The sequence below is a fragment of the Orcinus orca genome, chromosome 16 (assembly GCF_937001465.1).
Source record: "Orcinus orca chromosome 16, mOrcOrc1.1, whole genome shotgun sequence".
NCBI classification, from domain to species: domain Eukaryota; kingdom Metazoa; phylum Chordata; class Mammalia; order Artiodactyla; family Delphinidae; genus Orcinus; species Orcinus orca.
The window spans coordinates 42,825,272-42,844,035 of NC_064574.1; the positions used below are offsets into that span (position 1 = coordinate 42,825,272).

Sequence of the window (18,764 nt, forward strand, 5' to 3'; positions counted from 1 at the left end):
AATACGAGGTCCATGCAATGCTCAATGAATAAAAGGGAGAGAAATGTGGGAAATCTTGGAGATTTGCCATGCACATTCCAGGCTCTCCAAAGTCTCAGCTGTAAAGAAACTTCTTAACATCATTTAACATTGCTTTTCCCAAACTTATTTGATCATGAAATGCTTTTCATACTAACACTTATTAGGTTTTGGAACTAGGGACCCTTGGGTTGGAGGAAGGAACAGAAAAGGAACACTCACCCATATTTTTGTAGACCAGGATAGAAAGTGCATACATTATTCTTTTTTTTAGAGGTACACTTCCTGTAACTGGCCAGTTTATACCTGGGGTAAAGAATGGGCTCACACATCATTAGAAACCAAGGCTAGTTTGCAGGAGGAACAAAGAGACCTCCTTGAGAGAGAGTTGGGTGGGCTGCCATCCAATGTCATTCCCTCTTTCAAGTCTCTTTGGAATGTGAGATCCAGCACCTGCCACTGTTTTTCTTGAACATGAAAACTTGATTAAAGTAAAAGAGATTTCGGGCTTTCCTGGTGGCGCAGTGGTTGAGAGTCTGCCTGCTGATGCAGGGGACACGGGTTCATGCCCCAGTCCGGGAAAATCCCACATGCCGCGGAGCGGCTGGGCCCGTGAGCCATGGCCGCTGAGCCTGCGCATCTGGAGCCTGTGCTCCGCAACGGGAGAGGCCACAACAGTGAGAGGCCCGCGTACCGCCAAAAAAAAAAAAAAAAAAAGTAAAATAGATTTGGATTGTTGCTTTTGTTCCAACAAATGAAGACTATCCAAATGAGAACAAACAGAGGTTACTTATTCAGAGCTACCAAAGCATGGGTGTCACACAGCCATCATCGCTTGTGTTTGGCCAGCTCAAAGGCAGGGAGGGAAGTGGGGAACTTCTAACAAGAGGGGAGACTTCAGGCATCCTTGTTTGGAGGTTGCTGGTAAGGGGAAGCTGCACTTGGGCTAACTAGAAGTGGCTGATTGGTTTGGGAACATATTTGGCTTTCCCTGGCTGGTCCTGTGTTGGGAGCATGGAGTAAAATACAGGGAAGCTGGCAGTCACTGACCAAGTCCTGACCATTCTGAGCTGCTTGCTCCAAAGGTTTGAAGTCAGAATTCTGTTGTTACGTTTGGCCTAGCCATTGTTCATCTGTATAAGTCTTGCAGTTTGTAATATGGGCTTTGATGCTCTAAAAATACCAATCTAATTAAACCTACTGACCCTTGAAAATTTCCAGTATCTGCTGTGCCTGCTCTGGGCTCCTTCTGGACAATGGTATTAATGAATTACGTGTGCTATTTGTATGCAAATGCTTACATAGAACACCCGGTAGAGTAAAAGCACACGTTCTATCATTGCTGTGCGATCTGGTTAGATGTTTTGCTTTTCTATTTCATGGTGTCCACTGCCAGTGCCCCCGCTGGCAAGTTTACAGTGTCAGTTCTGAATTTCAAAACTGAAGACCTGGCAAACCGAGCAGGCCTACTGGCATCGCTGTTTTAGAGGAAGCTGCTTACCTCTCTGCACGTCGATGCTCTGGTTTGCTTTGTTTCCTCTTTATTTTCATAGACATCTATTAAGGCCTTTGAATTTACCTAAGGATGGTAATAAATACACACAAAATATCAACCCAAAAATCTGGTACGAAATGACAACTCAGCTCCTACAGTTTAGTAAAGAAGCGACTCTGCCCTCCCCGTTCCCCCACCAGTAAAAATCTATGAGTGGCCCCCAAATCTTGAATGAATGAAAACAAACTGAAAGAAGTATAAGCTAGGAAATCAGGAGTGTAACAATTCACAGGCCACTTTAATATGTTTGAGAGATTTCTTTAACCTTTTTGTTTTCCTTTCTGGTTCCAGTTGAAATGAATAATCAGGTTGACAGTGTAAATGACCCAACAGAGAGTCAGCAAGAAGATTAATAGGTAAGTTGCCTCTGTCACAAGATTTTCAATTGATTAAATGGGCCGGCCATAGAAACTGTTTGTAAGAGGCATGTTGGATTCCCCTCAGTTCTCTGCAGTCCCGTGGATAGAACTTTGAAACGTTTAAAAGTTTAGCTTCAGACTAAACTTTTAAAATATTTATACCAAATAACGTATTGTAAGAAACTTACCATCTTTGAAGGAAAAAGATAAGCTACAGCATATCCAGATCATGCAATACCCTGGTTTTCTGAGCTTTGATAACAAGAAAAAAAATTTTCCATGCATCTCACCTCCTGGCTTCCTGGAGGGATCAAATTATTTCAGCAACCCCAAGCTGATTCTGAAGCATTGCTTTTCCAGAAGTTACCTGCTGAGTTGTTTAGTATATCTGTTTTTAAGCCTAACAAACACTAAACTTTGCCCTGGAGAATGGGAAAGGAATTTGAGTGTATTTGGGCTGATTGATAGACGCCCGCCTTATGTCCCGTCCTCTCACACCACTACCTGTGGACCTGCACCTCTACACAAAGGTTTCTTGAGTTGAAGGAGCCTCACGGAATTCCACGGGAACATAAATGGGGCCAGACGCTGATTACGAGTTTTTCCAGACCAACGTTCTAAATCACTCAGCCAAGTCTGAAGTATATCTAGAACAATGAGTGGTCTGTAACACTTTTTTGTATCTTGAGGGCTGGAGAGAAGAATTAAAGAAAAGAAGCCAGCCTAGCTATTCTGATTCCTAGCTTAAAATACTAAGCTGTGGAAAAAAAAACTATGCGATAAACGAATTGTGCATCATCCAGGGCAAGACACAAATACGTTGATACGCTTGCCTCTGTCGACTGAAAAAAAAAGCACAACGTAAAAGTTGAGAATTATGTTTTATTTGGTGGACCTTCTGAGGACTTCAAGCCTAGGATAGCTCGTCAGGACTGCTCTGAAGAGGTAAGGGGGGAAGCAGGAACTATAGGAGTTTTACAACAAAGACCAGGTAGTTGGAACATGAAAAGATTACTGTTAATTAAGGAAAACCAGCTATCTCAAGTTAATGAATTTAGCCCTTTTCTACTTATGGGAAGATGCAAGAATCTGGGCTCTTTGGAATCATTCCTTTGATGTGCAGCTCAGCTGTCTGGGGCCAATATCCTGTTCTTTCCCATCCTGAGTCCCCTCGGGGTGCACCATTAGGGGTGGCTGCAGTGGCTGACAACTTACCATGGAGCGACAGAATATGACAGGCAATATTTTTCATTCACAGTGCTTCCCCATGGTCATAAATTGGACCAGCATTTGGAAGCAAAAAAACACAAATTATTATGATTAGTATAACTAGTAGTAATCTGGTTGCAATAAACCATCAAGTCCACAGGAGAGCTAGCTGGAGAAGCCAAATACCTGAAGGATCAGGTAAAGAGAAAAAGATAAATGTTTCATCTTTGTCTACAAAGGTATACTTTATCAACATGTAGGTCATAGCAGAAGAGAAAAGATTTTTTTCTGGAAAAAAAAAACTTAGAAGTATATTTCAGAAAGTGATAAAATTGTAAATTATATTTATCAGTTAATTAATTCCTGATGAGGTCCTGAGCCAAGATGGTGGAGTAGAAGGACGTGCTCTCACTCCCTCTTGCGAGAACACCAGAATCACAACTAGCTGCTGGACAATCATTGACAGGAAGACACTGGAACTCACCAAAAAAGATATCCCACATCCAAAGACAAAGGAGAAGCCACAATGAGACGGTGGGAGAGGCGCAATCACAGTAAAATCAAATCCCATAACTGCTGGGTGGGTGACTCACAGACTGGAGAACACTTATACCAGAAGTCCACCCACTGGAGTGAAGGTTCTGAGCCCTGTGTCAGCCTTCCCAACCTGGGGGTCCGGCAACAGGAGGAGGAATTCCTAGAGAATCAGACTTTGAAGGCTAGCGGGATTTGATTGCGGGACTTTGACAGGACTGGGGGAAACAGAGACTCCACTCTTGGAGGGCACACACAAAGTAGTGTGTGCATCAGGACCCAATGGAAGGAGCAGTGACCCCATAGGAGATTGAACCAGACCTATCTGCTAGTGTTGGAGGGTCTCCTGCAGAGGCAGGGGGTGGCTGTGGCTCACTGTGGGGAAAAGACACTGGCAGCAGAAGTTCTGGGAAGTACTCCTTGGCATGAGCCCTCCCAGAGTCTGTCATTAACCCCACCAAAGAGCCCAGGTAGGTTCAAGTGTTGCGTTGCCTCAGGCCAAACAACCAACAGGGAGGGAACCCAGCCCCACCCATCAGCAGTCAAGCAGAATAAAGTTTTACTGAGCTCTGCCCACCAGAGCAACAGTCAGCTCTACCCACTACCCGTCCCTCCCATCAGGAAACTTGCACAAGCCTCTTAGCCTCATCCACCAGAGGGCAGAGAGCAGAAGCAAGAAGAACTACAATCCTGCAGCATGTGGAACAAAAACCACATTTACAGAAAGATAGACAAGATGAAAAGGCAGAGGGCTATATACCAGATGAAGGAACAAGATAGAACCCCAGAAAAACAATGAAATGAAGTGGAGATAGGCAACCTTCCAGTAAAAGAATTCAGAATAATGATAGTGAAGATGATCCAGGACCTCAGAAAAACAATAGACGCAAAGATGGAGATGCAAGAAATGTTTAACAAAGACCTAGAAGAATTAAAGGACAAACAGAGATGAACAATACAATAACTGAAACGAAAACTACACTAGAAGGAATCAATAGCAGAATAACTGAGGCAGAAGAACGGATAACTGACCTGGAAGACAGAATGGTGGAATTCACTGCTGTGGAACAGAATAAAGAAGAAAAGAATGAAAAGAAATGAGACAGCCTAAGAGACCTCTGGGACAACATTAAACGCAACAACATTCGCATTATAGGGGTCCCAGAAGGAGAAGAGAGAGAGAAAGGAACCGAGAAAATATTTGCAAAGATTATATTCAAAAACTTCCCTAACATGGGAAAGGAAATAGCCATGAGAGTCCCATACAGGATAAACCCAAGAAGAAACACGCCGAGACACATAGTAATCAAACGGGCAAAAATTAAAGACAAAGAAAAATTATTGAAAGCAGCAAGGGAAAAATGACAAATAACATACAAGGGAACTCCCATAAGGTTAACAGCTGATTTCTCAGCAGAAAACTCTACAAGCCAGAAGGGAGTGGCACGATATATTTAAAGTGATGAAAGGGTAGAACCTACAAGCAAGATTACACTACCCAGCAAGGATCTCATTCAGATTCGATGGAGAAAGCAAAAGCTGTACAGACAAGCAAAAGCTAAGAGAATTCAGCACCACCAAACCAGCTCTACAACAAATGCTAAAGGAACTTTTCTGAGTGGGAAACACAAGAGAAGAAAAGGACCTACAAAAACAAACCCAAAACAATTAAGAAAATGTTAATAGGAACATACATATTGATAATTACCTTAAACGTGAATGGATTAAATGCTCCAACCAAAAGACACAGGCTTGCTGAATGGATATAAAAACAAGGCCCATATATATGCTGCCTACAGGAGACCCACTTCAGACCTAGGGATACATACAGACTGAAAGTGAGGGGATGGAAAAAGATATTCCATGCCAATGGAAATCAAAAGAAAACTGGAGTAGCAATACTCATATCAGATAAAATAGACTTTAAAATAAAGAATGTTACAAGAGACAAGGAAGGACACTACATAATGATGAGGAGATCAATCCACGAAGAAGATATAACAATTATAAATATATATGCACCCAACATAGGAGCACCTCAATACATAAGGCAACTGCTAACAGCTATAAAAGAGGAAATCAGCAGTAACACAATAAGAGTGGGGGACTTTAACACCTCACTTACACCTATGGACAGATGATCCAAAATGAAAATAAATAAGGAAACAGAAGCTTTAAATGACACAATGGACCAGATAGATTCGATTGATATTTATAGGACATTCCATCCAAAAACAGCAGATTACACTTTCTTCTCAAGTGTGCATGGAACATTCTCCAGGATAGATCACATCTTGGGTCACAAATCAAGCCTCAGTATATTTAAGAAAATTGAAATCATATCAAGCATCTTTTCTGGCCACAACACTATGAGATTAGAAATGAATTACAGGGAAAAAAACCATAAAAAACACAAACAAATGGAGGCTGAACAATACGTTACTAAATAACCAAGAGATCACTAAAAAAAAGATGACAATGAAAACATGACAATCCAAAACCCATGGGATGTAGCAAAAGCAGTTCTAAGAGGGAAGTTTATAGCTATACAAGCCTACCTCAAGAAACAGGAAAAATCTCAAATAATCTAACCTTACACCTAAAGGAACTAGAAAAAGAACAAACAAAACCCAAAGTTAGCAGAAGGAAAAAAATCATAAAGAGCAGAGCAGAAATAAATGAAATAGAAACAATAGCAAAGATCAATAAAACTAAAAGCTGGTTCTTTGAGAAGATAAACAAAATTGATAAACCTTTAGCCAGACTCATCAAGAAAAAGCGGGAGAGAAATCAATAAAATTAGAAATGAAAAAGGAGAAGTTACTGCAGAAATACAAAGCATCCTGAGAGACTACTACAAGCAACTCTATGCCAATAAAATGGACAACCTGGAAGAAATGGACAAATTCTTAGAAAGGTATAACCTTCCAAGACTGAACCAGCAAGAAACAGAAAATATGAACAGACCAATCACAAGTAATGAAATTGAAACTGGGATTAAAAAGCTTCCAAGAAACAAAAGTCCAGGACCAGATGGCTTCACAGGTGAATTCTATCAAACATTTAGAGAAGAGCTAACACCCATCCTTCTTAAACTCTTCCAAAAAATTGCAGAGGAAGGAACACTCCCAAACTCATTCTATGAGGCCACCATCACCCTGATACCAAAACCAGACAAAGATACTACAAAAAAAGAAAATTACAGACCAATATCACTGATGAATATAGATGCAAAAATCCTCAACAAAATAGTAGCAAACAGAATCCAGCAACACATTGAAAGGATCATACAGCATGATCAAGTGGGATTTATCCCAGGGACGCAAGCATTCTTCAATATACACAAATCAATCAACGTGATACACCATATTAACAAGTTGAAGAATAAAAACCATAGATCATCTCAATAGATGCAGAGAAAGCTTTTGACAAAATTCAACACCCATTTATGATACAAACTCTCCAGAACGTGGGCATAGAGGGTACCTACCTCAACATAATAAAGGCCATATACGACAAACCCACAGCAAACATCATTCTCAATGGTGAAAAACTGAAAGCATTTCCTCTAAGATCAGGAACAAGACAAGGATGTCCACTCTCACCACTATTATTCAACATAGTTTTGGAAGTCGTAGCCACGGCAAGCAGAGAAGAAAAAGAAATAAAAGGAATACAAATTGGAAAAGAAGAAGCAAAACTGTCACTGTTTGCAGATGACATGAGACTATACATAAAGAATCCTAAAGATGCCACAGAAAACTACTAGAGCTAATCAATGAATCTGGTAAAGTTGCAGGATACAAAATTAATGCAGAGAAATCTCTTGCATTCCTATACACTAATAATGAAGAATCTGAAAGGGAAATTAAGGAAACACTCCCATTTACCATTGCAACAAAAACACTAAAATACCTAGGAATAAACCTACCTAGGGAGACAAAAGACCTGTATGCAGAAAACTCTAAGACACTGCTGAAAGAAATTAAAGATGATACCAACAGATGGAGAGATATACCATGTTCTTGGATTGGAAGAATCAATATTGTGAAAATGACTATACTACCCAAAGCAATCTACAGATTCAATGCAATCCCTATCAAATTACCAATGGCATTTTTTACGGAACTAGAACAAAAAATCTTAAAATTTGTATGGAGACACAAAAGACCCCAAATAGCCAAAGCAGTCTGGAGGGAAAATAACAGAGCTGGAGGAATCAGACTCCTTGACTTCAGACTATACTACAAAGCTACAGTAATGAAAACAATATGGTACTGGCACAAAAACAGAAACATAGATCAATGGAACAAGATAGAAAGCCAGAGATAAACCCATGCACCTATGGTCAACTCATCTATGACAAAGGAGGCAAGGATATACAGTGGAGAAAAGACAATCTCTTCAATAAGTGGTGCTGGGAAAACTGGACAGCTACATGTAAAAGAATGAAATTAGAACACTCCCTAACACCATACACAAAAATAAACTCAAAATGGATTAGATATCTAAATGTAAGACCAGACACTATAAAATTCTTAGAGGAAAACGCAGGAAGAACACTCTTTGACATAAATCACAGCAAGGTCTTTTTTGACCCACCTTCTAGAGTAATGGAAATAAAAACAAAAATAAATAAATGGGACCTAATGAAACTTCAAAGCTTTTGCACAGCAAAGGAAACCATAAACAAGACGAAAAGACAACCCTCAGAATGGGAGAAAATATTTGCAAACGAAACAGCAGACAAAGGATTAATCTCCAAAATATATAAACAGCTCATGCAGCTCCATATTAAAAAAACAACCCAATCCAAAAATGGGCAGAAGACCTAAATAGACATTTCTCCAAAGAAGACATGCAGATGGCCAAGAAGCACATGAAAAGCTGCTCAACATCGCTAATTATTAGAGAAATGCAAATCAGAACTACAGTGAGGTATCACCTCACACCAGTTAGAATGGGCATCATCAGAAAATCTACAAACAACAAATGCTGGAGAGGGTGTGGAGGAAAGGGAACACTCTTGCCCTGTTGGTGGGAATGTAAATTGATACAGCCACTATGGAGAACAGTATGGAGGTTCCTTAAAAAACTAAAAATAGAATTACCATATGATCCAGCAATCCCACTACTAGGCATATACCCAGAGAAAACTATAATTCAAAAAGACACATGCACCCCAATGTTCATTGCAGCACTATTTACCATAGCCAGGTCATGGAACCAACCTAAATGCCCATCGACAGATGAATGGTTAAAGAAGATGTGGTACATATATACAATGGAATATCACTCAGCCATAGGAAGGAATGAAATTGGGTCATTTGTTGAGACGTGGATGGACCTAGAGACTGTCATACAGAGTGAAGTAAGTTAGAAAGAGAAAAACAAATATCGTATATTAACGCATATATGTGGAACCTAGAAAAATGGTACAGATGAACCGGTTTGCAGGGCAGAAATTGAGACACAGATGTAGAGAACAAATGTATGGACACCAAAGGGGGACAGCTGCAGGGGGATGGGGGTGGGGGTGTGACAAATTGTGCAATTGGGATTGACATGTATACACTGATGTGTATGAAATTGATGACTAATAAGAACCTGCTGTATAAAAAAAAAAAGAACGAAAACAGCCAAGACAATTTTGAAGAGGAAGACGATGTGGTAGTGATAAGGTGTGGAGACTTATTTATGCAGTAACAAGACTTTTAAAATAAAACTAGTGTAATGTTGTCATGGGAGTGGGCAAGTACTGTATGTCAGTGTAACAGTTCAGAGTGCTCAAGAAATGACCCACATATAATGAGAACTTGGTGTTATTATAAGTTGGCATTATATTGATCAATCAATATATTGTAGTAGATAATTTTGTGTGAAAAAAATCAACTTAATTCTATATCTAGGACTCTTCTTGGAGTTTCAGAGTCATACTCAATGTATCCCAAACTGAACTGATTGTAACTTGTCAAACTATTCCTTTTGTATTCTGTGTATCACTAGCAAAGAAATTTGAGAGATAGTAAGATTAATTCCTGATGAGCTGGATGAAGTCTTAGAGTTTTGTAATTTCTTACGGAGTTCAGCAGTATGATCTAAAAGTTATCAGAAACTTATATTTGCTAAAAATCCTTCTTAGGAATTTTCTTGCAGTTCACTTTATAAAATTATCAGAGTAAAACAATGATTGTCTATAAACAACAAGACTTAAAATGACATGGTTAAAGATATGATTACAATGCAATTGACAAGAAACTTGGATATTTCTATGACATATAACATTTTTAAGATAATAACTAGAATTATGACTGATAACATTATACCAGGGCATATCAGATTTTTAGGAATTTCATATACGTTTTGGGATATCCATACTAATGACATTTATCCATAAAATATAACCTAAGGTTCATCTCTAATTACTTGACAATGTTTCTCAAGTAATTTAACTTACCATAGGCCCAATCAGTTTGATATTCTTCTCTGAGATTCCTTAGGGGCCCTCTGAAGCATTTTAAAGTTAGCTGGAGGTCAAAAGTTTTAAAACACTTGGTCAAATAGGATGACAGCTTGTTCACTTAACCAAAGTGACAAAAGATTTCAAAAGTAAATACAGGTCACTTAAAGGCACAGAAGCTCACACAATCTGCTACCAAAGCAGCACTTCAAGAAAACTTTGTTTTCTTAACAGAGACAGAAAGTGAAACTCCAGTCTTGTACCAGCTTACTTTTAACAAGAAAATCCATCCATCTACTTAATTAATTCAGCCACTCCTGACCATGAACAAAACTCTATTCTCAGGGTTCCTTTTCCACCCCTTTCTGTATGCATATTATTTTGCCCCTTAATTTTCCCCACATCTAGAAACAACCAGCTCTAGGACAAAATTACTTTCTTTTCCCTTAACAAAATGCAATTCCATTTTTCATACCTTCTTTTGTTCACAACACACATCTTACTTTCCTACTGAAATGGTTCCTTTATTATTTCTATTAGCTTTAATTACATGCTTAGAATCCTCAACTCTTAAAAACCTTAATTTCTAGTGAAAACTAAGAAGTAAGAAATTATGAACTGTCTTCTACATTAGCACTCTATATGGCAAACATAAATACCAATAATAATTTCTAAAAACATGTGCTTTCTTATAAAAATATCCCAGTGTGGCCCCAAACATTTATTAATACTTCTAAACACCTTTAGTTACTCTCTAAAGGGAAGCCAAGGTTCAGTCATTTTTTCAGTATCTTATTTTATTTGGGAATGACCTAGCTATTCAACAAACTCTCATCCTTTAACTTAATTTAGCACAATTCTAAAGTTTCAAGTTACCAGATATTTGGAGAGATTATTTTCAAGTAGACATTCCTAAAACATAACTATTTCTAAAGAGTTCACCCCAAAACTCTTATTTAATCTACTTATAAGAATTTCATCATACCAAGTTAATTTTTTGTTGTTGTTGACAAACTCTGTAACAGAAATAACATGTATTGACCTTCAGTAAACCTAGGTACAATAAACCAGCAAGCTTAAGCTAGCTTTAATATCACATGTTAATTTAATATTGAATACTTTCTAGATCATGTGAACCTGAAATTCATGCTGGGTAGTTTCTTTCATATTTAGAAATATTTAGTTTGTAAGCACTTACTTTTAAGTCAATTAAATAGAGCTCTTTTATAAGTTTAATTTTGATGTTTTCCAGAGGTAGACACATCTCATATGTATAACATGTACACAGACGTATAACCAGACAAAACTGGAGATGTCATAGCCTCACTTTAAAAACTTAGTTATGAATTAAAGAATACAATATAAGCTTACTACTTTATAAAGAACAACTGGAATAAATTAAAGTTGCTTGTTCAGATGATTAAGGCTTTACTATTTATGGAAAAGGCTTTCAGATTTTTATTTATTCTTGATAAACCCTTAAGGAGGCTAGGAATTAGATTTTGGCTGAGAGAGCCTTCCCAGCAGTTTTGAAACTGAGCAGGACTCGTGGGGCCCTCCTGGGTACAAATCCTTTCCATGTCCCCCATTTCTTGTTTGTAGGAAATAAGCTTCATTCAGCCTCCCTTGACCCTTCCCTTTGTTATAAAGGGCAGATTCAAACAGCTGCTCATCGGGGAAGTGAGGCAATGCAGAAACAAAGGAGGAGCAGTCAAGAAACAATAGTGCAGAGATTAAAGCAGGATCCTGGTTCCTCCTTCAAGGGATATACATAACAATACCTTTGAGTTTCTTCTGCAGGAACTAAGGCCCCCGCCCAGGTGGAGGATGGTAATTTCAGGCTGAGCACAAGATTCCTGGAGCACCGCCCTGTTACCTCACCACCAACCAATTGGAAGAAAGTCACACACCCTGTAGCCCTCACCCCACATTTTGCCTATTAAAAACTTCTCCCCAAAAACCATTGGGGAGTTCAGAGTTTTTGGGCATGAGCCACCCATTTTCCTTGCTTGGCCCTGCAATAAACCTCTCTGCTCCAAACTCTGACGTTTTTGTTTGTTTGGCCTCACTGTGTGCCAGGTTCACAAACTTGCATTCAGTAACAGTTGGAGTTTAAAAGGGCCACTTTTGCCCTTTTTTTGCCTTTGGTTTCCGGTTCTAGTTGGTCGAGCTGATTAGGTTCAGTCTCAGGTCATTGTGGGCTGTATTTACATTTCTGATTTGTAGAGATTTAATGCAAGGCAAAGACAGTTGCTTTTAATTCCCCAAAGAACTGGTCACCTAAATGATATTAAAAAGTTGATTTGCCCAGCTATATTTTATTTAATTTGCTTTTCAGTGAGAATATTGCCAATTGAACTGAAATTTAAGGGTTCTATGTTCTAGGACTTTAGGGTTTAATTTATCATGCCTTTAAAAACTTGCATAAGACCTTCAACAAGGCCCTCTTTCTGAGTGCACAAGTTAAAACCCAGAGCAAAATCACTAATTTTATTATTAATTATTAGCCCTTGCATATTAGTTCTCAGTTTTTACTTTATAAAGTTCAGGTAGCCTGATTGGTTTCCGTTAGTATGTTTAATTAATATTTCCTGAGAGGCAGATCTATATGCCCTGTCTTATAATACCAAGCAGGGGAAGCATTCCCCAGTGAAACATGTCTATCCCACAATATAATTAAGCAAAGGTTCACAAGCTGGTTTTTCTTTTTTTTTTAAACTAACCATTAGATATATTTTCCACCCTTTAATTTTCTTCTTTTTTAATAAGTACCAATAAAACGGCTGTTTATAATGAGAGCATTCTAAAAATTTACCAATTCAGAAGTCCAATTTAAAGGAACCATCATCTGGCCATTAATGAGATATATCTTAACAGTGACTCAAACCAATAAGATACAAGAGGCTTCCCCAGAAAAGATGCAAAAGATGCCACCTAACCAAGATCCAGAAAGTTTACTCTTCAAAATAGTTTAAGAAAGTAAAGGCCTGCGTTGTACAAGCTAACGCACCAAAGGTTTAGATGGCAAAAAGCCCCTGAGAGTTCGCACAGCCAGAAAAAAAAAGACGGCTCAGGACCCCAGTCTATCCAATTGGATGACAAATGTATACCATATGTGTACCTTTTGGTTGTTAGAGACCACACACACACACACACACACACACACACACACACACACACACACACACAAATGCCTAAAGAAGAACAGGTAGAACATTTACATTTCAAAGACAGAGGAAGAGAAATGCAAGTTACCCCTAGAAGAGCTTTTGTTTCTTTAAGGTCAGAATTCTGAAAAGATGTGTTTTTTTTTTTTATCAAGCAGGCTTAACTGAATATGCAGTAAAAGAGCCCCATTCTTAGTCATTATCAGAGCACGATATTCCCAGGTAAATCAGGCAGTTTTGTAGGTATATAAACCTGGCTAGGGTATTAGTTGGAGGCTCATAATCTGTTGTCCCTTTTGCTTTTTGTTTTGAAAGCTTTATTCCCCATTCAGAGGTTGGTTTGTCAAAATAAAATCACTAGCGATGATCGTGTGGTAGGCAATGTGCCGCTTGTGAGCTTAACTCCTCTAGGTTTTGCCCCAGAGCTGTTTCAGCTTCTCTTACATGTCTTAGGTTTTCCCTCTAGTGGTATAAGACCACCACAGTGCTCAGATCGTGGAATGGCCAGTTCTTATTCGTGTCCCCAGCAGAGCAAGTCTTAGCTAAGATGAGTGGGTTTCCCAATGCGCATGGCTACACAGCATGAGGTCATTATCTTTTGTATCCTGTATCCTGTTCTTTCTTATCCTGAGCCTCCTCAGGGCTCACCATCAGGGTGGCAGTGTAGGCAGGCACCATTTTTCATTCACACCTCCCTTCATCTTCCCTGCATCTTCTCAGTAGGCCTCTGCACTCTCCCAGAAGGCCATGTTGCACCAGCATCATGGCAGACACATTGCTCAAGCTCCAGCATTGTGGCCGACTGAAGTTTGAGAACATGTGAAAGCAGGCAGCTGTCTTTCTATCACGGTTTTAAACATCATTTAAAACTAAATATAATAGCATTTGTGCAATACATGTATAGCATAGGACGGCTAAAAAATATAAACTTATACAAACATGGTCTTATAAAACATTTTTTTAACCTTGTTTATGTATTTAAGATTATCCTGTTAAGCTGCAGAAATGACACAGTAGAGAAGTTTACATTAAGAAGTAATGAAGTGAGATTAAACCTGAACAATTTAAATGCAAGTTCTTCAGTATTGCCTTACCTTTTGCCCTTTTGCCGCCAACAAACTATAGACTTATCTAGATTTTTTCTTACAGACACTATTATTTTTCTGTGTGATCAATATCTAGATGCAGCACCAAAATAAATGTTTTCCTTGGTCAATGTCAAAATGTTTTCCTTGACTATAAACATGAATCTATCTACATACCTTTACCCAAATGAATAAGTTGTCAAAACTTAAAGTTCAAAATTAGTTTAACTTTATTGCAAAACCATGTATCATGGCTCCTCCCTTACCTCTTTGCTGCAGTCCCTCACCTCCAGGAAGGAGAAGTGACCTGCACAGGGTCACTTAGCTGATCAATGGAAGTTCGAATACTTCCAGGACAAAATTCTTTGATGATACCGTACTGCTCCCTAAACAACAGTGCATTTCTGAACACAGTTGTCATAACGAACAGTATGACCTAAGGAATGTCATCAGTTCCCATAGAAATATTTCCACAGCTGGGTTTGTAGACATTATTGGTAGTTCAACAGGAAGAAAGAACCTTTCGATCTGTGCATCATACCTCCAGGGAAATTAAAGAAATACCATGAAATGGAAATAGAATTAGAGTTCAAAGACATAATACAAGAATGTTTAGTGTTGTGTAATTTATAATTGTAAAAAATCAGGGCTATCATAAATGACAACGGGAGAACAGTTCAATGAATCACTAGAACACTGTGCAAATTGAAAAATAATTTAACAAGTATTTGAGGGCATGTAAAGATGGTTATAGAATCTGAACTTTTGATTCTAGAGGAACATGGCTGGCCAAGCATGGCTTCCAGGTTGGGCTTTAGGAGGCCTTGTAACTTCCATTTTTGTACTCTTGGAATCCATCCACCCTGTAAGGAGTTCAAGCTGTGCTACAGAATGAGGAAGGCCACATGGAGAGAGATTCTGGGAAGTGAGAGGGCATTTTGGATGTTCTGGCCCCAGTGGATGACACCTGGAGCAGATGAACTGCCAGGCTGAGCCCAAGCCAGATTACAGAATCATTAGAAACAATAAATCATGAGTTTTGGGGCCACTATGTTTTGGAGTGGCTTGTTTTGTAGCAATAGGTGACTGAAAAGGTGGGGGAAAAAATGCAGAACCCCTCTCAATACAAATGCTTAGAAATGAGAGATAAACTATAACAAAAATATTTTAAAATATATAGCTCAGCTGACATGAAAGCTAAGGTGTCAAAAGTGAAGAGGAATTTGAACACCAAAGCAATAATCTAGTGAGCTGAAGATCCAGCAGCCCCAAGGGCTGCAGTTTGGTTGCTGGTGCAGAGATAGGCTCTAAGGCTAGAGACTTGGGTTTTAATGCCCACCTGGGACCTTGGGTCACTCAAGGTAAGGAGCTGAAATTGATAGCTCTACATAAGTAAGTCATAACACAGCTCAAGAAATTAACAAGGAGACTTGAGCCTGCCCAGGGTGCTGCATGGGGAAAGAAAAAGACTCCCATACTAAGTAGAAAACATATATGCACCATGCGTTTGAAACACAAATTTATGCCATCCAAAGTCATATGTTAATATACAAACTGAAAAATTAATTTAATATTAGATTATAGACCAGTGTTATCCCCGGGAGAGTTAGCAAATGGAAATGTAAAACTATCCCTTGGAATTCCTACAGAAGAATTAAATTTCTGAAGGTGAGTTTACAGTTTTAAGACTTACAAAACACAAAAGGAAATGGTCCATCATGAGTGAGAGTTGGCGGATAAAATTACAGGATGATTAGCATGATAAGAACTTGAGAGTAGAACGTTTTGAAGATTTTATAAAATATATACATTTAAATGACAGCAAAAGATAAAAAGTAGATATAAAACTGTAAGAAAAAAGCAAACTCTGAAAAATTAACAATTTGGAGGAAGCAAGTAAATATATAGTAATATAAATGACACATGAGGAGACATAAGGGATAGAAGGAGAATAACCAAGACAATTTTGTATTCAACAAGAGCTCTAAAAGGAGCTGGTTGATAGTATTTGAAAGATGCTGGCAAGGATTTATCAGAATTGATGAAAGTAATAGGGGCTTCCCTGGTGGCACAGTGGTTGAGAGTCTGCCTGCCAGTGTAGGGGACGTGGGTTCGAGCCCTGGTCTGGGAGGATCCCACATGCCACGGAGCAACTGGGTCCGTGAGCCACAACTACTGAGCCTGCGTGTCTGGAGCCTGTGCTCCACAACAGGAGAGGCCGTGATAGTAAGAGGCCCACTCACCACGATGAAGAGTGGCCCCCGCTCGCCGCAACTAGAGAAGGCCCTCGCGCAGAAACGAAGACACAGCGCAGCCAGGAATGAATAAATAAATAAATAAAATAAAGGAGTTCTTTTAAAAAGAATTGATGAAAGTAATAAATTTTAAGTTAAAAGAAGAATAATAAGTTACAAGAAGGACATATTTAAAATAAATTCACACTTATGCACTACAGAACACCAATGAGAAAAAAAACAATTAGAGGGAAAGGAGAGTTAACCATAAATAAATAGATATTGCACAGACAACAAGCTTCCCAAGATCAAGAATTTAGGTCAGAAGATAATGGAATAATTCTGAGTCTTCAAAACATGGATTAAAATAATTGTCAACATAGAGTTCTTCACTAGTTTCACTATCATTTAAGAAAATGAGGGGCTTTCCTGGTGGCGCAGTGCTTGAGAATCTGCCTGCCAATGCAGGGGACACAGGTTCGAGCCCTGGTCTGGGAAGATCCCACATGCCACGGAGCAACTAGGCCCGTGAGCCACAACTACTGAGCCTGCACGTCTCGAGCCTGTGCTCCACAACAAGAGAGGCTGCAACAGTGAGAGGCCCGTGCACCACGATGAAGAGTGGCCCCCGCTCGCCACAACTAGAGAAAGCCCTCACACAGAAACAAAGACCCAACACAGCCAAAAAAATTTACTTAATTAATTAATTAAAAAGGAAAATGATATCCCATTTTCAGGGAAAAAACTTGCTACTCACATACGTTTTCTCTAAAAGCTACTAAAGGAGGCACAACAGTAAGAAGAAAATTGAGCCCAGAGGAAAGAGTAGTGTGCAGGAAACAACTGCAAGCCAAGAAAAATGGTAAACACAAAGGAACATCAAAATATATATTGATTATAAATTTATAACAATAATAATTGACGAATGGTTAAAAACAGAGTAAGACAAATTACTATTTATGTACATTTTATAATACACAAGATGACACTACATACTTCCCACTGTGTCTGTATTTGTAAATACATATGTGTGTAAAAGTGTAAAAACATGCATGTTGCTGATTCACACTAATATCAGGATTCAGTAATCTCTGGGAAGGAAGAGAAATAGTTTTAATTTATCTGTAAATACTTTAATTTACCCATAATGTTTTATTTTTTTAAAGTAAAATAAAGATCACAAGGAAATTTGAAAAATATTAACACATATTAAATCTGGATAGTGAACATATTCTAGATATGTCTTAAGGTTGTCTGTAATGTTCTTCCTGTTTACAATTTTAATTGTTAAAATTAAAATGTATGATTGTGTATATACATATGAAAGATATGGAAAAATAATATAAGGAAATGCTCCATAATATTAACTACAGAAGTTATTGTCAATAGAGGCATTATGCAGGATCCTTGCTTGTCTACTTTGGGGTATTTTAAATATTATCTACAATGAGCATGATATTGCTTTTCTATACACACACACACCTCAAAGGATTTTTTTTTAAGATTCATAGGACACTAGAATAGAAAGTTAGCTCAGAGATCATCTCTCCAATTCTTCCTTGAAGAGATGAAATTTATGGTGATAGAAATTAGATCAGTTGTACGGTTAATAACTAAAAAGGGACCTTTCTGGGCCAATGGGAATGATGTGGGTTAAATGCATTTTTCAAAACAGTTTGAAGTATACTTAAGATCTATGCATTTCCCTATAGGTTCTTCTAAGGCAGGGTATCTTCTTAGAGTTCTTTTACAAGTGGAGAACACGGCAGATGCCTACTTAATAAGATCTCAAAGTGGTGGGATGACAATCAATGACTTTTGCAAATCAGCGTCATGTAAATTCTTATTGTTTCTATGATGAGCCCTGGAAACTGGAGCACATGAAAGGGCTGAGAAGGGAGGACACATTGGTTCAAGATTAGGTTTCTCAAAGAATACCTTGAAGAGTTGAGTTAATCACCCCCATCAGCCAAGCAAGTTGTCAATGTCGCGTACATTTATTAGCAGTGATTTATCCCGTGCCTGCAATTACAGCTCAGATATCCAAAGCTCTTGGATAGTCAAAGAAGATCTTTCTAGGCACATTTGAGGGGTGAGAAGCATTTAAATGGCTGTATGAAAAAGATATTCCTTGCTCAACCTA

At 38.6% G+C, this 18,764-nt stretch overlaps 1 protein-coding gene across 1 annotated transcript in view; it reads left to right on the top strand.

Annotated features, from left to right (window-relative positions):
• The window catches only part of MACROD2 (mono-ADP ribosylhydrolase 2), a 1,997,895-nt gene that overhangs the window by 1,975,490 nt on the left and 3,641 nt on the right, over positions 1 to 18,764 (top strand). The window contains exon 17 of the mRNA XM_049699229.1: positions 1,865 to 1,929. Coding sequence (XP_049555186.1) covers positions 1,865 to 1,926 — 62 coding nt within the window. The 3' untranslated portion in view covers positions 1,927 to 1,929. The remainder of the gene's footprint in view (positions 1 to 1,864; positions 1,930 to 18,764) is intronic.